We start from the raw sequence: 24,465 nt of genomic DNA, 5'->3' as shown, positions 1-24,465 counted from the left end.
ACAGAGGTATTGGTGTCCATGTCTGCTGACTTGGCTGCCTTCAGTGAGAGATGACTTTGGGGTTCACGGCCAGGTCTGGATGCAGAGTATGGAGAAGTGAGTCTAGAGATGGAAATGCTAGAGAGTCACACACTCTGATGTCTCCAATGTGACTCAGGAAATCCATCACTCTCCACCTGAACGAGCTGCATGGTGGGGCCAGCCTTCTCCCAGCAGCAAAAATTAATTTTATGAAGGTGGCACAAGATAGTGGGCAAGGCTGACCATGACTGTGGGTGCACGCCGTAAACATGGCAGTGCAATGCGCTACGACTGTGCACAACTCGGACAACTGGGCCACTTACTGTCTCCCTAACGATGCCCACTACCTTTCTCGTTACGTACCACAGCCAGAGTTAAATGCACCATAAATTTTAAAAATGAACTGAGGCACGTTACACGCTACAGTGTCTCCTGGCCGAGAAAGAAAATGAACCCAGAGGCATTCTTTCTTCCCTTGGAAATCAAGGGCAAATCTCCAGTTAATTTTTCCTCAAGGAAAAAAGAGGCCTCCTCTTATTAACAAGTTGCATCTCGCCGTTATACGCCATGCAGCGTTTCTAATTAAACAAGTCTTTGGCTCATGCAGGTGGCATTATTATAGATGTAAATTTTAAATTGCACTAAGAAATTGCTAATTATGGTCATTTTTGTGTGTTAATTCAGGTAATTATGCTTGCAAACTGCACCGTCGCCTCTGAGTTTCGTACTCTCACCTTTTTCTCGCAAACACACTGCCAATGGGCAATTGGAAATAATATCAAGGACCTAATTATGCTCTCAGAGCTTGGCGCAGCACAAAACGGAAAAGGAAGAAGATGAGGCTTTTTGTGTGCAACAACCAAAAAAAAAAAAAGAATTTCTGTTTACTGCACAACTTAGAAAGGCCACCTCTGAGTTCAGGTGAGCCGCAATCTTGTCATTATTCCGGCCCAAACAATAGAACCGGAGTTCTGCTGTTAGCTTGTATCCAACCGTGCCACTCAAAAACTGGAGCAGCTGTAGACTCCCGTTGGTTTCCCTGCTCCCACTGCAGACCCCCCTCTTTCTCCTTTTTCAGGTCTGGTAACTAGGGTTGGCAGCATCAGTCTGGCCACTGGCAGGAGACTCACCGGGGGGAAAGGGGGCTGCCAGTGATGTAATGATGTTGCCAGTGATGCGCTGACATCACTCCCTGTGACCCTGAAGTGACATCAGTGCGTCCCCAGGAACATGCTGATGTCACTTCCAGGCCCATGGGAAGTGATATCAGCACACTGAGATGCTATTCGTCATCCTCCCATTTCTCTGCCAGTTTTCTCTCATCACCCAACTGAGCGACAGTGAGATGCATGCGCTCCCCCCCCCTGCATCAGAGGATCCGCCCTCCTCTGCTGCAGAGGATCTGCCCTCCTATGCTTTAACAATCATAATCCATGCCAGATGAAACCATTATTGCCAACGAGCAGATATGTGCATTGTTTATGCATCTCCCTGGATATTCAGTTTTCAACTAGAACTCCACCTCCCCTTCTGTGGATCTCCCATTGTGGATTAGCTACGGACATTGAAGGACTTGTCTTGTGAAATCATACATTTATTTTTGTACACTGTTTATATTACTATTGCTATTTGCACTTGAATGCACTTTAATACAATAGATATATTACTATATTCCCAGCAAGGTCTTTTTGTGTGTTCCAACTAACCGGGCATTCTCCCCATTTTCTGTTCAGTACCAGTAGGAACGTGGCAAGCTTTCCAGTAACACACAAAACCCAGTAACACACAATACCGCCCCCCCCCACACAAACACCAGCAATGTGAGTACTCGTACCAGGAGATAGCAAGGACCAAACCTGAGACCTTCTGTGTCCTAAGCAAAAATGTGATCTAGCACTAAGACACACTTTCCCACTGAGTGCCTATTATCCTGCTTACAAGCATGCATGAAGCTGCCTTTTACTGAAGCAGACCATCGGTGCGTCGAGATCAGCACGGTCTTTGCCTGAGACTCCAGGGTCTCAGGCAAAGATGCTGGGGACTGAGCCTGGGACACTCTGTAGGGCAAGGAGATGCTCTGCTCCTTAGTCACGGCTAAGAATCTTAAAGCCAAGCTACAAGAGATGAGGAGGAGGAGCCGCAATGTTAGCCGGAAAGCTGTGTTTTAAAAGAGATTGGAAGGCTTTTAAAACTCAGCTTCCCGTCTAACATTGCGACTCCCTTCACGTGCTCCTCCTCGTGGAATTTGTCTCTGGTAGCTTGGCTCTGAAATCCACACACCATAGAGGCATCTGCTTGGAGTATTCCATAGTAGGAAGTTCTGATCTCCCTTCTGCTCTGCAGCATCCTGTGAACTGGAATTCTCTCAATGGAATCCTTGAGGCCTGCATTCCCACAGGTCTTTGGGAGAAGCCACAACAGGTCTCTGCCCATCAACAGGAGTTTTCCAAGCATTGGGACTCGTGCTTAGCAACCGTCTAGTTCTAACTCGTGTTATCAAGAATCACCTGCCCTTTTTTGCAAACCCCTCCACTGAAAGCTCCAGCTCCCTATAATTGCTTGAAAATTATACTGTGGTGTGAAGCAAAAAAAATGTGATACTGGATAAATATTACCTTGCACTGCTATAGCAACTTTCGTCCGGGAATACAAACATTTCCTTTCACAGCTTTCAAGCCCCTGCAACTGGGCTGTTCATTCGGACCTTCTGCCAACTGGTAATCTGAGACTCAAGCCAAGTTACAGCCTAGTTCGATGCATGTTTACAGCAAGGGCCATGCAATGGTTGGGGCTGGACAAGGAAGGCCTGTGTTTGCACACTCTCTTGGGCTAGGACCGAAGGCCAGACTCTCATTCAGCACGTCACAGTAGCAGGGCTGCTGAGCCTCCAGCTCTAATGGGGGACCTCCTGCTGGCAACCCACTCTTTCCGCCACTGCTTGGAGCAGCAGGAGAAGAAAAATAAGTTAAAAACCCATTGTCAGGCCAAAGGTGTGACATCATTTCCAGGGGAAACTGGAAGTGACATCGCACTGTCACCAATCGAGCCCAGGTGGGGGAAGAAGAGAAACTCGTCCCACCCCCTCAACTAAACTGCTCTGACAGCACATGCCAATGCATTGTGTGGAGGGGATTCAGGTTCAAATTCCAACCTAGCCATGAAGTTAGCTGGGCAACCTTGGACCAATCACTCTCTTTTTACAAGACTACTGCAGGGGTAAAATAGGGGAAGGGAATGCCAGGCATGCCACCCTGAGCTCCTTAGAAAATCTCCCCAGTACACTTTCAAAGATATGGATCCTCTCTGCTCTCCAGCCATCGTTAATGATGCTCATTTGGGTAGCAGGAATAATCACTCATGACACCTGTTAAAGTTTGATCCCCACTCCGTCCACTGGATCATACTGTCCTTATTGCACTCCACTCATCACTTCTATTGTTTCAGAACGACCCCACTGTGAATGGTCAATGCATATCGCCAGCTCCTACTCCTCCGCCTGATTCCCCCCCTCCCGCATTCAGACTAGAAAATACAGTCACCATGGGGGGATTTCCGTTTTCATGTGACGGATTTGGAACTATGTACAAGCCTGATCTCGTCAGATCTCAGAAGCTTCCTTTCTTTGTTGGCTCATTTGACCAAAGGTCTCAAGCTCAGAACTTATAACACACACATCCACAATTTAAAACAACCTACAGTAGTACATACATGCAGAATCACTACAACAAAATCACCATAAATCATTATCTTAATCGGGTATATGAGTAGAGATAATATATAAATTACAGATGGGCAGGCGAGTGGCGCGGGCGGCCTCCCAGCCGCTGGCGCTGCTGCTGCTTCACTGGCAGCACGCCTGCCCCTGTGTGATAACGTCACTTCATGATGTCATCATGCAGCGCTCGGGAGCGTGTGTGCGCGGTGTGCGCACACGAGGGCAACCAGACTTGGGTTGTCCCGGGCACCAGGATCCCTAGATCCGGCCCTGCTACCACACAGTGCAACTATCAACATTTTGGCAAGCACTCTTGCCCAGTACAGCACATAATCACCCAGGAATATGGCATGCTGTATTGTCTAGACCAAGTCTGAGGCAGAAAGTAGGCAGTGATGGCTGTTGCTGCCCTCATGGGCGCTCGCTTGCCCAGCAAATGAACAGTGATGGCTGCAAAGAATGGTAGCTGCTATTGCCGCAGACAGAGAGATGGAGAAGGCAAGCAGGAGGTGGCTGCTCCTCCTAGCTGACATCACCTGCTTGATAACCTGGATGACTCTGGAGAAGAGCACAGGTACAATCTTGCCACTGTCACATAGCGCAAGAGGGAATCAGGAGCAGCTGTGTCACGGTAGGTAAGGGTTGGCTCTGAAGTTCTCAGGCCTAAGCAACTACCCAACATGCCGACCCCCTGATGCCAGCCCTGTTTGTCAATGTGTGTTGTACCTCCAAACGAGTGTAAGAATAGGAAAAAGCATGGTAGCAAGCAGACAATCTCAATTTTAAAAACCACTGTTCTGGTCCTTGTGGTTGCAGAGACAAGCTTGAAAGCTGAGGGCAACACCTACTGAAACTTCAGAAGTTAGAGAGGTGGTGAAATTCAATTTCAAGCTATTTGGAATGGAAAAGGGCTTCATTTATTGTGGGCCTCCCTGCTTCTTCCTAATACCTAACAAAACCAGAATAAATTATGCAAGGCAGTAAAAAATGCAAAATGTATGCAAAATAAACAATGCTGCTTAATTTGCACATCTTGTAATAATCCTTTTCTTCTGGCATGATATCTTCATTCCACCCACCTTCAACACAGCATTCACCATGACCTGCTCCCGTTTTCCCCTCCGTTGCAAACATGTTTTTCCAGCAGGCTTGCAAAATGGCAAGAGTGCCATTTCCTTCACCCATTTGGGTGCGCAATGGGAATGAAGTGCTTCTTTCTGCACTGGTCGCTGAGTTGGAGACGGGAAAGGAAGATGTTGGAAATGACATCTTGCTAAGGCAAGGTGACCAAAACAAATCACACTGGAACTCATTTAGCTGGCTGCAAATGATTCTTGTTATCTGCAGGTCTGAACCAAGGGAAGATCAGAGGCATCAAATAGGACCAGGAGAAAGCTATTTTCTTTCAGCCTGCATGCTAAAAGAGACACTTTGAGATCAGCACCCTCCAAGAATCTGGGGCAGGTCATTAGTAACAAGCCCAAGTTGTGAAAGGATGCCATTTCCAGTCCTCATGGCAGAGGTTGTCAGGATGAAACCCCAAGGCATTTCACTGCAGAAAGGTTTGGCATCTCTCTCCCTGCACGCCCCATAAATCCTCCATTCTCTGCTGCTCATTAATTTATCCCAGCTCTGTACTGACCTGAAAGGGCTTTGGAAATGCATGTGTTTAAGATGGATAGGACAGATATGCAAATCCATGATCTCTAGGGTTACCACTCACCTGTTAGGGCAGGAGATCCCCCCAGTTCCTGTTGCATGCCAGTGCTCTGGCAGCCAACAGGAGAAAAAAAATGGAAATTGCTGTTGGTGCAATGACGTTATGTTCCTTCCGGGAAAAACCAGCAACTGATGTCACACTGCTCTAGGAATCACCGGAACCTCTCTGGTTTTTCCTGGAAGTGAAGTAACACCATTGCATGATGGTGCTTTGATTAGGGCATGATGGTGACGTGATATAAGAAGAAAAGCCAGAACTGCCCAACAGCTTTCTATCATAATTTAAAATATACCTCGGCGGCTGCCACATGTGAAAGGCAGGTTGCGCACTGCATTGCACTTCAGTGTGCATATGCTGAGATTCAACAGACAGAAGTTACAACCATCCACCCACGCAGATCTTGCACTTGCAGAGATACTGGCGAGGGTGCTAAACTCTGCAGGGACTGTTTGTGTTATGCATATGATTGAGCAGTAAAGCTTTTACTGATTGCATTATTTAAGGTTGTGAAAGGGAATTCCTCTCCCCCACCCCCCGATCATAACTCCTGCCAAACAGGAAAAACAGCATATCATGGAAAATACTAGTCTGAACTCGTCACCCTGACATGCTCACTTTCTACATGCAGGTAGTTTTTGTTAAGGTTGGAAAGTTGTGTCCTCCCACATGCCACACTACAGTCCAAGAATATCTTTACAGTAATTTTGGCTGAGTTTAGACACTCAGCCCCAAAGAGGAGGGCTAAGAAAGGTGACCTGCTGCCAATCACACTATATTAGGCTAGGTGAACAAATGGACTGCCTTGTTGTATTGTAGGTTTGAGCATTTAGGTAGTGCCACGTGATTAACAAATTGAGTTACAGATAATGAACAAAACCATGCATAATCCACAAACACACCTGAATTTAGATTTCCTAACATGGAAGGAGGTAGAGACACTCTCCCATACCTTCCTATACTTCAGAAACACATTTGCAATGCCCCGATTCTTGTACCAAAAACGCATCTGATGAAGAGAGCTGTGGCTCTCGAAAGCTTATGCTACAATCAAGTTGGTTAGTCTTAAAGGTGCTACTGGACTCCTTCCTATTATGCTACTACAGACTAACATGGCTAACTCATCTGGATTTGTTCTTTGAGTTCATCTAGATATACCTCATCATCCAAGACAGTTCATTAACACTTCAAAATAAGATCTCATAGACCACCCAGTGTTTAATGGCAGGCCGGCCACTGCATGGCATCTCTGCAGGGGTATTCTTAGCTGATGGGTGACAGGGGCAACTGGCCTCGGTCTATATCAGGAGGGGCTCTGGTCACCCATGGCCCCTCACCCTGAAGCAGGGAAGGAAAGAAGAGCAATCATGCCCACCCCATTTTGGTCCCTGCGTCTACGAGCACCGATTTAGACGCATTAGCCCAAGAGACAAGATACATCGACTCCCCACTCTAAGAGTCATCTTCTAAAGACTGCAGTGGAGCTGCCCCCTCCCCAAATAACACATGCTAATAACATGGAAGAATAGGGGCAGCAATGTATCAAGCACAGAAAATCAGGGACCGTGGTTGTCTAACATGGTTAGCTGAAGCAAAGGTTTCACTCCTTAGGCAACTCTACCTCATGATACAATTTCTTCTTGCCTCAATGCATATACCCTAAAGCAGAATTACGAAGAGGTTTTCCTCAGAATGTAATATGTTTGTCCCCTGCAGCCCATCCAAGTTATTATGGCCGTTGAAAGAAGAAGTTGTGTGGCACTTTAAAATACGTTAGTCCCTTGCAGGGGTCATTTCGTAGAAAAAGAGCTGCAGGAACACATTAGCATAATTCATTAGGACAACTCATTAGCATATGCCACACCTCTTGACATCACCGGAAGTGTGTCATTAGCATAACTGATTTACATATGCCACAGTCCCTAATATCACCTATCCTGGCTGTTTTGGACCCAATCCTGGCCATTCAGGGCCGAAATGGGGCCCCAAATGGCAAAAAGGGGCTAAAAATGGCCAAAAAGGGGCCCCAAATGGTCAGAATTGGGCCGCTGCTGAGCGGGAGAGTGATCTACCACCTGTCTGAGGCCCGATGCTGGCTGTTTTAAGCCGGATCCTGGACATTTGGGGCAAAATCCAGGCTGAAACAGGCCAAAAATGGCCAAAAATCAGGTGGGCGAGGCCACCTGACCTGTGACCTCTTTGGAGAACTAACGGAACTGCATTCCTGCACGTTCCCCCAAAATGAGCCCTGGTCCCTTGTTTAGTTTGGGCTTCATGAGGAAATGGGTGTGATGCACTTGACTTATCTTGGCTCATTGGCCTTTACCATATCCCATTTTAAAACATGAAAACTTTTTTTAAAAATTAGCTATGAAAAATAAGAGTCAGGGTTTTGTGTCTCTCTTTCACCCTCTTTCATTAACTGCTGCCATTTGGCCACATTTGCTCCAAAGTCTTGATCACGCCACCCTATGACTGACGGGGCCCACGTTTAAATCTCCAGCCATGAAGATCCCTGGGTGGCCTGTCACCAATCGCTCACCCTCAGGCTAGCCTACTTCACAGGGTCATTGTGGGGATGAAATGGGGAAGGAGAAAAGCATGTGCAACACCCCAAAGCTCCTCATCATGCTAGAAAGAAGGGGAACCGAGAGTTATGACCTTGTTGGGGCAAAGGCAAGGGGATAGGGCCCTTGCTTTCCGCACATGCACATTAGCACGAAGTTTTTCCAAAGGGTAGCAAAATGTGGCTGCTCTATAAGGGCGTGCAGCACAGGAAGGAGGGCTGCACATCCCAGCTAAAGTCCCGAAACATAGGTCAAAAATTACTGGATTGTTTGGATGGGCCAGCGGGGCTCTTCTTACCCTTCTCATTCACAGCAGATCACGGTTTCCCACCCTTAAGACACAGCTATAGTAATTGGTTCCAAAATCGACAACTCGATTTTTGGTTTGCTGAAAGTTTGACAACCCTGTCTTTGCACGACATAGTATAGGCAACACCATAAGAGTTTCTCAACAATTTGGAGAGGCTGTAGGTGGGCAAGTAGGCTGCATTCGGAATGGTAGATCATTTCATGCCCCAGTTCACACACACACGACTCAGCAAAGCCAGTTTTGTCTACTCTACATGGTAGCATCAATGGAAGGTCTCAGGTGGAGGTCTTTCACTTGCTCCCTGATCTTTTCAGCTGGAGGTGCCAGGGACCTTCTGCATGCAAAAACAGACGCTCTTCAACTCAAACATGGCCCCCACCTTCCCACCTATGTTGCAGCGCTGGCAAATCTTTGAGCTTACGGTCACATAAAAAAAGTAAGATTATCTCAGGGCACTTAGCAGCTGGATTCCTGCCACTGTTCCCTTGGGACTGGCTCTCTCCAAGCCAGCACTCTTCCAGTGGTAGTTTGTCTTTAAAGATTTTCAGCTCTGAAAGCAAGTATTTTAGAAACCCCAAATATAAGGTATGTAAAATACATATATGCTGGGCTTTTTTTCTGGGAAAAGAGGTGGTGGAACTCAGTGGGTTGCCCTCGGAGAAAATGGTCACATGGCTGGTGGCCCCGCCCCCTGACCTCCAGACAGAGGGGAGTTTAGATTGCCCTCTGCACCCCAGAGGGCAATATAAACTCCCCTCTGTCTGGAGATCAGGGGGCGGGGCCACCAGCCATGTGACCATTTTCAAGAGGTGCCGGAACTCCGTTCCACTGCATGAATCTGCCTTATTATGCTCTTGGCCTATCAAGGCTGGTCTTGTCTATTCTGATGAGCAGTGGCCCTCAGGGGGAGGTCTTTCACATCACCTGATTCTTTTAACTGGAGGTGCCAGGGATTGAGCCTGGGACATTCGGCATGCCAAAGGGATGCTCTGCCGCTAAGCCATAGCCCCTCCCCATATCCCTTCAAATGCAAGCACCAGTAAGGAGAAAAGAGCAACCCTCCACCGGGAACTGCATGTTCATCAACCTACCGACACTTGTGATTTTCTGGGAGGCCAGGTCTTGCAGCAAGGCTTCGATTGCTGGGTTGTGTCTGGAGTACAGTTCGTATCGATTGACACCAATGTGGAATTTGAGCCAGTTTGGGTAGGAATCAATGGCTGCTTCTCCTGTGGGTAAGAATTCTTCATCCTCGTTGCCTTCGTTTTGCCTACCAAGAGAAAACAAGCACAGAGACGGCAGAATATTAGGTTTCGTGAAAATGCCAGCGATGCTCTTTGAGCAAAGAGGATGGGACCAATTCCAGGCTCAGAGAGATGCCAAGAAAGCACTATATAGGTCAAAGCAGCAAGTATTTTTTTTTAAAAAAATGGTTAAGTTTCAGGCCACCATTCCAGTTTCTTTGTTCTTTGTGACCACTACTTTTGCTTATGGTTTATGTAGGGTTGCCCACCTCCCAATGAAGGCTGGAGTTCACCTGGAATTATGACTGATCTCCACACCACAGAGATCTGTTCCCCTGGAGGGTGGACTCTATGACATTTATCCCCCTGAAGTTCCTTCCCTCCCCAATCCGCCCTCTCTAGTCTGCGCCCCCCTCTCCAATACCCAGGAATTTCTCAAACTGGATCTGGCAACCCCAGGTGTATGAGGAAGAGTGCTTGAAAGACTCGCAAACGTAAACCAGTTCTTTTTACACTCCTAGTGCAAGTGTGAAAAGAGAACGTGTGCAGTGAAGAGAAAGAGAACAACTACAATCAGGCAATGTAACATTAACACGCCGTAAGTGCCCCTAGCTTTGTATTATGTACAGTAATCACCAGTAACTCCCCAGGTCTCAGGAGACCTGACTACACATTACGTGGTTTATGGATCCACTTGAGATCCTATCAGCCAGAGGTATGCTGGGAGTTTCATGGTGAAACCATTTCTCCAATCTCAGGAGCTAGAGATGCCAAGTTCCCTTATCCTCCCAGTGGGGGGGGGGGCCTGGCGCTTACCTATAAGATTTTTGTGTGCGCATGTGAAGTACATGTGCAATCCCAGGAGATGTGATGACATAATTTCTGGAAGTGATGCCATCATACTGGGTGGGATCATACCTACTGTGTGCTGGCCCAGCAGCTTTTTTGGCTCCCAGACACGTTCCCCAGGCCTTTCCCCCCACCGGCCAGATGAATGGCAGTGGTGGGGGGCAGAGGGTGGGAGTAGGTAATCCCCCACTCCCACTGGAGAACTGGCAGACCTATCAGAAACTGTTATTTGCCCTGTACATGTGCTGATGTAGGCAAAAAAACCTAAATGTGGAGACAACAAGGATTAAACCTAGGATCTGCTACGCTCCAAGCATGTGCTATACCACTGTTCCACAGTTCCTCCCTTGAAACCTTTGGAGATATGAAGCTACTTTATATCAGGGCTTGGCAAATCCCAGAAGCCAGGACCCTACGGAACCTAGAAATGTCAATATGGTGCCCAAAATGTTCATAAAATTATTTTATTATGTGGTTTCTGTTTTGGCAATAGCCACCACACTTTCATCATAGTATAGCCTCCATTGCAAAGGTTTTGTGCTAGCAATAATTAAAATACAAAACCCCGAAGGCTGAAAAATTAGTCTTGGACTTAATTTTTGGTCTGGCTCCTAGAGCAAAAGAAAATTGATCAAGGCCTGCTTTATACCAAGTCACACCACTGGCCAATCTAGCCCTGGCTACTCTGCCTGGCAGCTGTTCTTCAACATCTGAAGGAAAGAAAATGTCTTTCTCAGCACCTGTTAAATGAGAGCCTTCTAACTGGAGACGCCAAGGGCTGAACCTGGGACCTTCCACATACCAAGTCCGTGAACTATCACTGAGCATATTATAAATTCCTAACAAAGTTTCCATTTCTCTTCATTGTGCACATTTGTAACAGCTGCGCCAAAGCACAGAAGGACTCGCCGTCATACACTGCTGGCGGCCCAGCGACTCACAGTTAAAGCTATCACCAAATCAAAAGAACGTGACTGCACACTGGAGGGCCTGGCATCGTTTTCTAGAACAGCAATGGAACATGCCAGAAAATCAAAACAGAGACTCATAACAGAATTATATCATTATTACCATACCTAGGAAAAGCTGTAATGTTAAACAAACAAAGAAACATTGGGGGTAGCCCTTCTGGGAATCCCTCATTTTTGAAGACAGAGGGGGGGTTGTCAAATGTTTGCATATTCTTCCCAGTTAACGTCCAGTCCCCTAAATAGTCTTGCACATAGAAAGCTAGCAGCACAGCAGGGGAAAACTAAGCCAGAATGCCTTGCATTAATATATTAACTTTCCATTGCTTTCCCTTATCTGACTTCTTCAATGGCGCAATCCCAGCAGGGTCCAAACAGGGAAGGCAGGTACACCTGCTCTGGGCTCAGGAATTTGGCAAGGGGCGCTGAACAGGGCTGTTATTTGATATTTTAGAAACAGAACAGAATATTTTACTTTCATGACTCAGGGATAGGATCAGGGAATGGAAGAGGTGGTTTATTTTAACTTGAGACTAGACATATTTCTGTCTTCTTCAACGGCACAGTCCCAGCAGGGCTCAAACAGGAAGGGCAGGTATACCTGATCTGAGCTCAGGTGTCCAGGAGGGGGCCTGAATAGGGCTATTTGACATTTTAGAAACAAAACAGAACCTTTTCTTTCATGACTCAGGGATAGGATCAGGGAACAGGGGAGGCAGTTTATTTTGACATGCAACCTGACACATTTTGTGCAATGTTAAACAATTTTGAGCTGAGCCATTGTTATTATTATTGTTATTGCTGTTATCATCATCATCATCATCATCTTTATTGATGTGCAACTGCACACGTGGGAGTTAAGAGGGAGTAAGGCTGCTTTTAAAAAAGGAATAGATGAGGGAAAGATAAAAAGAGAGATAACAAACATAAATCCTGTTTCCTTTCAATCTTCACCACCTTTCAATCTTCACCATGGGACTAATTTCAGAAGACGTGCTTGTGCCCCCCCCCCTGTTTAATTTGAATGTGTCCAAATTTTGTCTCCAGAACGTAGCATTTTCCTCAGCCCCTGATATGACTTTTTTTCTCCGTACATTGAATACTGCAAACCTATGCAAAGCGACTCCAGCTGAAGGACACTGAAACCAAAGAGTTTTGAATGGAGAAATTCAGCATCGGATCTCATTGTTAGTTCTCTCTCTCTCTTTTCCAGCAGCTTGCTTGGCCTTCCTTCTTCATCTCCTTTGGTCCTACTCACCCTAATAGATTCTGTCTTCCATCGGACCGAGAGTCAGCCTAAAGGTTCTCATCCCCTGACTGGACCTCTGGAAGGTCCAGTTTTCCTCACAGCTTCCTCAGGAGGCAGCTTTTCACGACTCCCGGTTTTTAGAAACGGCTGCTCAGCCGGGCCTGGCAGAACACTGTAAGGCTTGGCATGTTCAACCCAGTAGGTAGGCCAAGTGTCACAAAAAAGCCTCCAGCCCAAACTAAAGGCCAGCCAAACGGATATTGCTATTATTAAGTTTGTACCCTGGACCTAATTCCAGACAGTGGGGCCAGTGTTCCTTCTGGCAAGAAAAAAGATGGGTGTGGCTATGGATCAGCCATTTTGGAAAGAGCATCCTGCATTTCCCTGCCACCTCTTCAGAGGCCTACTTGAGGTGGCTTACAGTTAAAACCCACAGTAGACCTTCAAATTTTGTCTCCAGAACGTAGCATTTAACAGCATTTAAAAATTTAACAGATTTAGCATTTAAAAATTAAACAGAACCTGCAATACGTGAACCCACAGAGGGCAAAATCCTGGTCACCAGAATTATAATGGGGGGGGGGGAGCTTAGTAGCCACCTATAGTTTAGGAAGAGGAGAGGCTCCTGTCCAAAATTGATCTCCCTCCTCATTTTGTCAAGACACATCTATTTGTATTGCTCTCTCTTTGTTCCCTGTCCTACTTTCCCAACATTCCCGCCTCTTCCTTCTCTCTGTATTATTTTCCCATCCTATTTGTCTTTCTCTGTTCAAGTTCAATTTCCTCTTTCAGTTACTGAAAGTTCAGTGGCAGGGGTGGTAGATAGGGCTCCCAACCCTGAGTTGAGAAATTCCATGTGGATGGAGCCTGGCCTCTTGCGTTGTAGGGAAAAAACTTAGAATAAACCCTGGGAATAAACTTTTATAAGGTCGCACTGGTCCCAGAGAAATGATGGTTGGGCCCCCAACTCCCAGGTAAGATTATACCAATCCCCCCACACATGACTGGTTCTCAGTCTTCTGAACTTTTTGTTACGGTATTCAACATCTTGACTTTAGAAGACTACAGTCTGCCTTTCCTTCTCTGCAAGTTATTTATTTTATCCTGATCTTGATGTCCTGTCTTACAATGGACTGTCTCCAAGGTGGTTTAAAAAAAACCCAAAACATTTGAAGCTGCTATATAAAAAGACAATGGGATAACCCAATGAAATCCCAGCTGAGAAACCAACCCTGATGGAAACAGCTGTCCATAATACTATGGAGGTGGAAAGTGCTGTCAAGTTATAGCTGACTTGTAGCGACCACTGGTGGAGTTTTCATCGCAGGAGACTAACAAAGGTGGTTTGTCATTGCCTGGCTCTGCAACCCTGGTCTTCATTGGAGGTCTCCCATCCAATTACTAACCAAGGCGGACCCTGCTTAGCTTCTGACATCTGACAAGATCAGGCTCACCTGAGCTATTCAGGTCATGGCCCATAATAATACAAACACTTTTAATATCGATTGTCATGACTTGAGAAGGAAAGAAGGAGGAAGGAACCTACTCCTCAATGGTTTGATGAGGACTGAGTATAGGGTCACCAGACACTGGTGGCAATTCCTTGGGAGGAATCAGAAGGCAAAATAGGAATGTCGATATTGCACTGGCACACCATGTCATTTTCAGTAAAAACTGGAACTGAAATTATGATGGGGGAAATCCTCTAGGATTCACCCCAAACTGATTCAACCACAGAGTTTGGGGCAAATCCTAGAGCATCACCCCTAACGTTATGACATTGCTTCCTTTTTTTGCCAGAAGTGATGTCATACTCCAACTCCCCCCCCCCCAATTTTTCTCCCTCTGGCAAGGAACAGGGGGAAGCTGCAGGAGACCTGTAGGTGGGATACCTGGCCTGCCTGAGTATATACTCGATGTTGAGGGAAGCTAAGCATCCACTGAAGGGGAAGACACAGGGAGATGAGGAAAATGGACTGATGGGACCCTAATTGCTTGCAGCAGCCTATGCAGGAGAGAGGGATTGGGGAGAAATTCTCCTCCGGCAGTCCCCTTCAATTCTCTATGAGTCTCCATGATAGAAATTGAAACAGGCAACATACACTCTCTAAACCTCTGTGTAAAGGAACTGGCTGCCCTGGCCTGTTACTTAAGAGTGAGAAGTTCTCTAGGTAAGGAGTACCAGAATCATCATGAATTACTATAACCTGGCTGAGTGATGGGGTGAGGGGAGGCCGACAACTTTTCAAAAGGAAGATTTTTTTAGCTCACATTTAATCATTAGCCACCAAAGGGTTAGGAAAGAGAAAAGGAGCAACAGTGTTGCTTTGCTACTATTGCAACAACTGAGGCTGGATGTTGCCAACCTCCATGTGGACACTGGAGATCTTCCAGAAGTTCGACATCTCCAGGCGACAGAAATCAGTTCCCCTGGAGGAAACGGCTGCTTTAGAGGATGAACTCTATGGCATTATAATCTGCTGAGCTGCAGCCCCTTCCCAAACCTTGCCCTTTCCAGGCACCCCTCCCCCATATCTCTGGCTATTTCCCAACCCAGAGCTGGCTACAGTAGCAAGGCAAAATAGCAAGCCCTAGAGTGATACAGAGTTCTTCCAGAAGCAGAAATAAGAGCCAGCCGGCATTAAGTGGTATAGCCCTCCTTAGGCCTGGTGTACACATGCAGGAGGACGAGGTGGTTGGCAAGATGGCCACATGCTGTGGCAGCAGAATGGACTAAACCACTTCAGATTGCAGAGGGAGAGATTTTTCAGAGATCCCCTTCTGGGGGAGAGATTTTTTCCCCCCAGAGAGTGCCTACATTAAGAGTTCCTTAAGCTTTCGCCATATGCTATTTTTTAAAAAATAAATAAATAAGGGAATTTGTACATAGAGGGGCATTAAGAATATGACCCTCTCTTCTGGCAGTGCTGCAGCCCATTCTCCCACCTCATACTGCTGCATGTGTGGGCCAGGCCTCAGACTGTACCATTTCAGATTGCTGGTAGGGTTATCAGCCTCTGGGTAGCAGAGATCTGCTGACAGAGATCATTCACTTCCCCTGGAGAAAGCTTTGGAGAGTGGATTCTGTAGTATTATATCCTATTGAAGCCCCCCCCCAGCCCCCCACACACATAATCTTCCCAGGCTCTACCTCCAAGATCTCCAGGAATTTCCCAAGCGCGAGTTGGAAACTCTAGCTATGCGGGAGATTACATTTTTTCAATGCATCTCAATTGGGGAGGGGCACCCTGCATGTAGAAAACTACATCTAAAAGAAAGGTTCGACTTAGGTTCCTCATCCCTTCACTGACATGCTGTATTCCCAGATTCAGGGAGATGTTTTCTTGGAAGAACGTTTGAAGCGGCTTGAAGTGGTACAGTCCTAGAGAAGTTTCACCGGTGCTTCCTACATAAGCTGGTCTGAAGCCACAGGAACCAAGGACAGCATATGAAACCAGAGTATCACACGTGGTGGCTGCTTCTTTGTGGTCTGTCTGCAAAAAGGTATTCCAGCTATCATGCAGCTGTTTAAATAAGACTGGAAAGAGGACAGTATTTTTCTGGAGTCAGCCATTCATGTTCAAAGCATACCACAGCCTTCTTTCAAATATTAAAGCAGAAACTGAAGCCTGCAACGTATCAGACCACAATCTCAAACTGAAGGATAACTTGAGGGTATATTAAAATCCACCTAATTTAAACAATCCATGCTAGGAATCGTAGTGTGACCTTTGATGCTCAGTCTCTTGTTTTGTAAGAAAAGTTAATATTTTACTGTTCTGTCTTACATCCTTTTCTGTTTTGTTTTATGTTAGTTAGCTTTTGGTACTGGGGAAGGGGGGAGTGGAATAACTCCTGTATAACTTCCCTGTCTCCTTAGCGTTGTTTCTTTTCAAAAGTCTGTGCTGCACCAAAGGATGGAAAAGCAAGCAAGCAAACGGCCTCAAACACAGCAGATTAAAACATTTATGGAATGCCTCATTATGTTACAGCGCTTATTACATGTATCATACTACTGATTGCATTGATTTATGTTGTGTCATCCGCCTTGAGTCTTAGTGAGAAAGGCAGACTATAAACAAAGTAAATAATAAATTTAACAAAAAGGTTCAGGGACAAAAACTGATAGCAGCATTCTTAGCACCAAATGGCTACCTAAAAATAAGCTGTTTTCTTGAGAAAAAAAAACCCACGAAGGAGTCCAGTCCTTGAGAAGCAAGTCCTGCCATGACGGGGCAATCGCCAGAAAGTCCTTGCTCTTCCTAGCTACCCGCCATGCTTCAAAAGACAAGGCACTCCAAGCAACATCCACCAATCATCTTATTAATTCGATGTATACTTCATTTATTCCCCATTTTTCTCCCCAATGGGGAACCAAAGTGGCTTATATCATCCTCCTCCAGTTTATGCTCACAACAACCCTGTGAGGTAGGTCAGGCAGAGAGTGTATGACTGGCCCAAAGTCACTCACAGGCCTTCATGTGAGTGTGCATACTTGGAACTCCAAGAATTTAGTCTGACACTCTAACCACTGTACAATGCTATCTCAATCTAAGTGATTAGCCCTAAGTCCTTCCATATGGGGCTTTAAAGAGAAAAGCCAGGAAGGTGATTGGGGACGGGGTAAATGAAGCCATGTCATCCAATATCAGCACTCTGCAATTTAACATAAACGTTGTTTGGTTTATTAATATTGAATTACTTATTTGCTTCATTTATATCCTGCCTTTCTCCCCAAAGCGGCTTACATCCTTCTCCTCACCTTCATCTTATGCTCAAACAGCAACTCTGAGTGGTAGTTTAGGCTGAAAGTGTGTGAGTGGTCAGCCAGCAAGCTTACACGGCAGAGAGAGGATTCAAACCTGGGTGCCCCAGCTCCTAGTCTGACACTCTAACCACTATACCATGCCTGGGAAGCGTATTCAGCATTGAGCGAAAAGAGTCTGTGGTCTCCTAAAGGAGACAAATTCAGAAGTTGCTTTGGAAAAACAGCATGGCCTCTGAAAAGAAAGCCAGTGGTACAGAACTTGTGATACTCCCTCTAAGGGCCTTCTTTCCTCACTGAATCTTGTGGAGGGGAAAGAGAAAGAGGACAAAGCAATTCAAGGCTTCTTCAAGCAGGACAGCCAGAATGGTGTAATAACTGGCGTGTAGGGCTGCGATCTGGGTGAGCCAGGTTTGAATTCTCCCTCCGCCATGAAAGCTCGCTGGAGTGACTTTGAGCCACTCGCTCTTTCCCAGCCTAGCCTACCCTGCAAGATTCTTGTTGTGAGGACAGAATGGGGGAGAGGAGAATGGTATTGTAAGCTGCTTTGTGGCCCCATTGGGGAGAAATGAGGGGTATAAACATCCAAATAAAATAGACTAGACACTGCTGCACTTCTCATCATAGAACAGTGATGGGAGACGACACACTAGATGAAATTATCCCCCTCTGTGGCTCTCCTTAAAGGGACAGAAGGCTTCTGAGACCTGGAAGAATATATCCCTCAAGTCTCCTTGGTTTGGTGTGCCATAGAGATATCACTTAAGAGGTGTATTTTGAAACAACAAATAGCTTGCCAATGTGTCAGAAAGTCTTGGCTATGGCATTTAGGAAGTATGGGAAGAGAACTGTACTCACTTAACACGCTGAGAGCTCTAAGAGTTAATAAAGTTCCCTTGAAATGAAACGCATCCGAATGCCTTGCCAAAAATATTCAGGAAAAACTTGGATCTCTCTCTAAGCATGGAAGAATAATCATGAAGGTCACAAACAATTGGGGACGGGGGGGGGGGGGGGGAGTGTAGCTCAGATTCAGTTCTTCTAGTGTCTGGCAGTTGGGGTGAGGGGGTTAAATAAGGACATCCTCTCGAAATATCACTAAATATATTTAAAAGGTCTCTGTAGTTCTAATAGATCAAGATGGGTAGCTGTGTTAGTCTGTCTGTAGCAGTAGAAAAGAGCAAGAGTCCAGTAGCACCTATATCGGAAGAAGAGAGCTGTGGCTCATGAAAGCTCACACCCTACCACAAATTTTGTTAGTCTTATAGGTGCTCCTGGACTCTTGCTCTTTTCTGTAGTTCTAACAGGTACAGAAGGAATTGGGGGGGGGGCTTTAAGGAGAAAGGAGCACCTCTCATTTATCATTTCTCTTTTTCTACATCTTTTAAAGCTTCCATTAACACTAAAACCCTTTAAAGTCAAAACATCTGCAAACAGAAAAAAAGGCTGGGGCTTTCCAACCCTTTCAAAGCAGCTTTGAAACAGAAAGCCTGTCTATTCACACCACTGCCCATAGTATCCAAGAAAGCTCCCCCTCCAAACCATTTTAAGGCATTGGGACAGAACCCACAGAATTTAATTTCAGAATGAGTTGCTTCCTTTAAAAAATGACAGGCTCTCCCGCAACACCCCAAAAAGCTCTCTGTCTTCTTTCTTTTTCTCTTTTCTTGATGGTGCTGTAGGGAAAAAGGAATTTTTGTGGGAAGAGGCGCAGTTCAGAGGCATGATGCCTGCCCACTTCTTATGGCTTTGGCAGTGAAAACAACAAGCGCCCGGGAAATAATAGGTACCCAATGATCCAGCCTTTGGGATATAGAAAATCCAGGTCCCTTGGTGGGGGGGGGCAGAGGAAATAAATCAGCCTGCTATAATGATGATGATGATGAAGAAGAAGAACCTGGAAAGCTAGGATTACACAACCATAGTGCATGAAGGTACTAAATGCAGAAGGCCACATTTCTCACTTCTCTCAGTCTTAATTTTATTAGCTTCTTTGATGGATTTCATTAACAGGCTTCATTCAAACAATGCTATGAACAATATTCAGAAAGATGAGGTGGAGGGGAAGCATCTTTTTTTAAAAAAAAATTCCTGGTTCTCTGCCTTTGGTGAATTAAATCAGCCAACCCCTTAAAAAAAAGAACCTTATCTACTACAGCAAAGGATTTATTAAAAAGCATTTGAGAGGAAGAACAGTTATGGGGAGGGGGGTGAAGGATGCTTATCTCCTCCTTTTCACACCTAGTCTTCGGGGCTGATGAACTCAGCCAACACCCATAAAAGAAAAGAAAATATTCTAGCAACTGTCTTCCCAACAGCATCTCTAGAAAAGCGTCCCTTCTTGGGGCGGGGTGTGTGTGTGGATGTGTAGGGATTCTGATATGGAGGAAGAGGTAGAGAATCCACCTGCTCATCTCTCTCTGCATCTCTGCAATCAAGAAGTTCAAATTGAAATTGGAAAGGTAGCAGCCGATGCTATTTTTGAAAGGTATCCCCCCACCCCCATTCCAATCACTGTGTGCAGGGGACAGAATTGGAAGGAGAAACTGAGCAGGCAGTATACTCTCAGAAAGACCTCATCCATTTGGGGGGGGGATTTTTTTTGAGGGGAGGGGGTACAACATTAAGATATGCAACGTTAGAAAATCCTGACCCTTGGTTGGTTGAGCAGAGTCCCATGTTGGACAGATCCTCTTCTATCTAGTTTGCTGGGGGTCAGAAACAACCCAATGTAAGTCCCTGTTTTCATTTTTTTGTTTGGGCAAGGGATAAAAAGAGAAAAAAATTCAGAGGGCAAGGGAGACCACAGCTGCCAGTGCTACCTTGGAAAGGTCCTTCTCCAATTTCCCAATATCTGGGGAGAAGCAGACACCAGCCAGAGCTACATTTGAAAGATGATAATGGGGGGAGGGGGGATAACCAATGCAAGATCCTTCTCATTTAGGGGAGGGTGTTGGAGAGAAGACACTGAGGAGGGAGAAGCTCAGTCTCAAAAAAAAACACCTCTTCTCCACATTTTCGCTTGGGGATGAGAAGTATCATCAGTGCTACTTTCAAAAGACCCCATATTTAATATTCTTTGTTATGTTTGGGTGTAGGGGGTTGTCAGTGCAAACCCCTTCTCCATATTTTGGTATTGGAGGAGCAGGGGGGGTGACAGGGAGGGGTACAGCAGCCAAAGCAACCTTAAAAAGACCCTCACCTAATTTTTGCTGGGTGAGGGGGAAGAGGAAACAACGCATCCGTCTGCACTAGTTTCAAAAGAACTGGGTTTTGCTGGGGTGGGGAAAGTCAACCCACCCTTGCTATCTTGAAAAGAAAGTTATTTTTTTGTGAGGGGGAGGGATTGCAAGACCTGCTGGGGCCAGTGTAGCAGAAGGGAGGTCGCTTCTTCCCATGCAATTTGAAAAAGACCCTCACCTAATTTTTGCGGGGGGGGGGGAATCAGCCAGCGCTCCTTTCCAAGCAAATGGAGTTTGCAGGGTGGGGAAAAAGACGATCAGCTGCTGCTATCTCGAAAAGAGCTTCTGTTTTTGTGGGGAGGGGCAGGACCCATTGTGTGTGGGGGGGGGCACATCTTCCTCGAATAAAGACCCTGACCTAATTTTAGCGGGGGGGGCATCTTCTTAACCCCTGTCCCAAAGGTGTGGAAGCCGATGCATGCAGGGAGGATGTGGGGGGGGGGGGGACCAGAGATGGAAGAGTGCTGGGGGGCTGTGGGAGAAGAACGCCCCCTCCCCTGCCCTCCCCTCCGCGCGGGCCACTCACCAGTCCTGGTTCTCGGCCGCCTTGGGGTTGAAGCGGATGTCGCTGTTGACATTGAACAAGACGTCCTGGTCGGCCAGCGGCGGGACGGCCAGCCGGTAGAGCGGCTGCTGGAAGAGGGCCGCCAGCTTGGAGGGCGGGCCGGCGCTGCTGCCGCCCGCGGGCCGGCCGGGCTGGGGCTGGCGAGGCGGCGGCTGCGGCTGCGTCTTCCCCGCCGGGCCCGCCGCGCCGGGGGCGATGAGCGCCTTGTGGCCCCGCCGCCCGGGCCCGGCCGCCTTCTCCGCGGAGCGCGAGCTGAGGTTGGAGCCGGGCTCGCTGCTGAAGTCCTGCAGGATGCGCAGCGTGTGCTTGCTGGGCCAGCCCGCCTCGGAGGCGCCGGGGGGACGCGGCGGCGGCGGCGGCGGCTTGGCCCAGTCCTGCGCCTCTCCGCCGGGCGGCTTGGCGTGCGAGCACGAGCAGCCGCCCGAAGCGCCGCCGCCGCCGCCTCCTCCGCCCGCCGCCGCGCCCGGCTCCGGGGCCGCCGCCGCCCGCCTCTCCAGCTTGGGCAGCAGGTCGAGCATGATGTGGAGGGTGCAGGCCAGCAGGAAGACCATCAGGATCAGCACCCGGAATCGGCGCACCAGCAGCATCTTCGGGGCGCGGGCGAGGAGAGGCCGCCCCGGGCCCAAGACGCGGCCGGGCAGGGGGCGAGCTCCAAAGCGGGGAGCAGCGAGCGAGCGGGGGGCGCCGCGGCCCTGCTGCACAAGGGGGGCAGCGAGCGATAAGAATTAAGAAGAAGCACTCATGCGCGGGGGCTCTCCAAGCCAGCCACGGTCAAGGGGCATCGGCCTCGCCCGGCCTGCCCCAAAGAAAAAGAAATCGGGGCTTTTTTTTAAAAAAGCACCTTTTGATCCCAATTTTACAAAACGCCAAAAAAAAAAATCAAATCAAAAAGTCCTCCTTCCGCACCGCGGCAGTCCGGAATCCAGTCTTTGCAATGGAGGAAGCGACGGACTGCCCCCCTCCCCCGGCGGCGCGAGCTAACCGCGACTCATCGCAGCCCCCGGCTCAATTCAGCAAGGGATCGAAGGAGAGCTCCCCCCGCCCACCCGCCCCCCAGACGCTGTCCGGGACCCCCACCAACCCACCATTGGCGCTCGGGGGTTGGAAAAAGGTTCTAGAAGCGCTCTAGAGAATCAAGCCAGAAAAGCAGCAGCATTCAAGGAGCGGGGGGGGGGGGGTGACCGAGAGCCACGAAAAAGGATCCCGACCGGGGCAAGAAGGAAGGGGGGGAAACCCATCCACAGTATTTGGTGTTCCTTTGGGGGAGAGGCTCTTCTCCGCCTTCCCGATCTTTGCAATAAAAAAAGGAAAAGCAAAAAAAAGCGCCCTCAAATGTTGCAAAGGACCGAGGGCGATATCAAGCCGGCGACTCGTTCCCTTCGCTCCGCCTGGCTGCTGCTCTGCCCTTCGCCACACGCGATCTGGAAGCTGCCTCCTGCCTCTCTCACATGTTTCCGGAGCCGTCCTCATCCGAGAGAGAGAGAAACCGGGCTGGGGTGGCTGGAGGTTTTTTCCCAATCCGGCGGTGGAAAGCGAGAAAACGAGAAGGCGGTGGGAGGGGAGGGGAGGGAAGGGGATGGAGAAAATCCGGCCGGTGAATCAACAATCCACGCTCTTCGGCACAGATATGCGGAGAGAGGTGTCTATGGCAAGCAAAATGCAAGGGGGGAAACGCTGGGGTGCAAAAGAGCATTAAAAAAATCAGTAGCGGTTTGTCCTGAAGCAAAGCGCCTTCTGGGGCATCTCTGCTGGTCGGATCTGCCTTTGCAAAAGAAGGGAGAGAGGGGGGAAGAGAGAGAGAGCGCTCCCTCTCCCTGTCCCTGGCAGGTGCAGTTGGCCCCCCCCTCCCCACTTTGAGCCACACTGAATGCAGTAGATTGGTTGGTCCGGCGAGGAGGCAGCTCTGCCTTCGGTGGGTGTGTTAAATATTATGAGCAAGCCTGCATCCAGACGTCATAGTTAAGAGATTGGCTAAATAAACGCCAGAGTGATAGTAACAAGGGGGGGGGGGCGAGGAAAAAAACCTCTGCCCGAAAGATGTCTATGCCCCCCGCCCCTACCCCATGCACCTTCTCCTCCTTTTGGTTCTTCTGCAGACCCAACTGGGGCAGAGAGGGGATGCCTGGAACTCAAAAGGTTGCAAAAAAAAAAGGGGGGGATAAGGAAGGAAAAACCCACCTCTGATAACATTACAACATTGCAAAGTATTAGACAAGTCCAGGAAAGCGACGTTTTGCTCTGTCATGATCTGACTAACATATAGGGTTCCAACTCTGGCCTGGGATATCCCTGGAGACTGGAGGGGCAGTTATTGTGGAAGGGGAGATTTGGGGAGGGATTCAGCGGCCGTTTCCTTCGGTGGAACTGGGGTCTGGAGATCAATTGTAATTCCAGGAGAACTCCAGGCAGACCCACCTGGAGACTGGCATCTCTAGTTACAGAGCATTTTCTTTTTGGAGGGAGGAAACACCACCCTCAAAGCAGATCTGGGATTCCCTCTCCATCCTCCCCTCTCCCAAAGAAGATTATGATTGGGGGTGTGAGCCTTTCTGGAGAAGTAGGTGAATAATTTTTTGTTTTAAAGGTAAAAACATAAGAAGTGAACTTGATTAGCCCAAGCAGTGTTTGTAATATCGCAAGGTGTAAAACATATGTGTGTGGTGGTGGCAAATAGAGGGCAGATGGCCAAATTGGCCCCTAATTGATGTATTTACTTACCCAGTAAATGTGACCATATGCTCAGCCCGCATAGATGTGATGTGGGTGCTGGGTCAGTCTGCTCATATCATTAGGCATATCCAAGCATCAGCCCCCCCCCCCCCCCCCGTCCGGCGCCACCTGGATTCAAGAAGTTGCATTTTCTCCTATTCCCACCCTCTAATAGTCATGGATGTCACATTTGGGGGAAGGTAGTGCATGAGACTTTGTGAAGCTAAAGGGAAGGGGAGATTTCTCTATGGGTGGCCAAGATCCTCAATGAGGCTGAAAGGTCTGCTGTGTTAAGATTGATTTGCAAAATTTTTTTACAAGCCCATTATCAAAAACATCTGCTGTGGTTCCTTTTTATCATAACATTAATCAATTATGTGCTTGTTTTTAAACAGCAAAGGATGCTACGAGGTTGGCGCACCTTGCCAGTAAACAGGCCCCATTGTGTGTGCTTGTGTGTGTAAACTTAAGGAGCTGCTTTGCACCAGTCAGACCCAACGCTCCATCGAGTTGTGTTGCCTGCTCTGGCTGGTAGCTGCTCTCT

General features: G+C 47.7%; 1 protein-coding gene across 1 annotated transcript in view; it reads right to left on the bottom strand.

Moving 5' to 3' along the window:
- Positions 1 to 23,099, bottom strand: part of FAM20C (FAM20C golgi associated secretory pathway kinase) — a 91,077-nt gene extending 67,978 nt beyond the window's left edge. The window contains exons 1-2 of the mRNA XM_054995643.1: positions 21,174 to 23,099; positions 9,422 to 9,600 (exon numbers count right to left, since the gene is read on the bottom strand). Coding sequence (XP_054851618.1) covers positions 9,422 to 9,600; positions 21,174 to 21,799 — 805 coding nt within the window. The 5' untranslated portion in view covers positions 21,800 to 23,099. The remainder of the gene's footprint in view (positions 1 to 9,421; positions 9,601 to 21,173) is intronic.
- Positions 23,100 to 24,465: the final 1,366 nt, after the last annotated feature.

This window comes from Eublepharis macularius, chromosome 12, assembly GCF_028583425.1.
Source record: "Eublepharis macularius isolate TG4126 chromosome 12, MPM_Emac_v1.0, whole genome shotgun sequence".
Taxonomy (NCBI): domain Eukaryota; kingdom Metazoa; phylum Chordata; class Lepidosauria; order Squamata; family Eublepharidae; genus Eublepharis; species Eublepharis macularius.
Note: the sequence above shows the minus strand (reverse complement) of the source record. Positions and strands in the feature narration are given on the sequence as shown.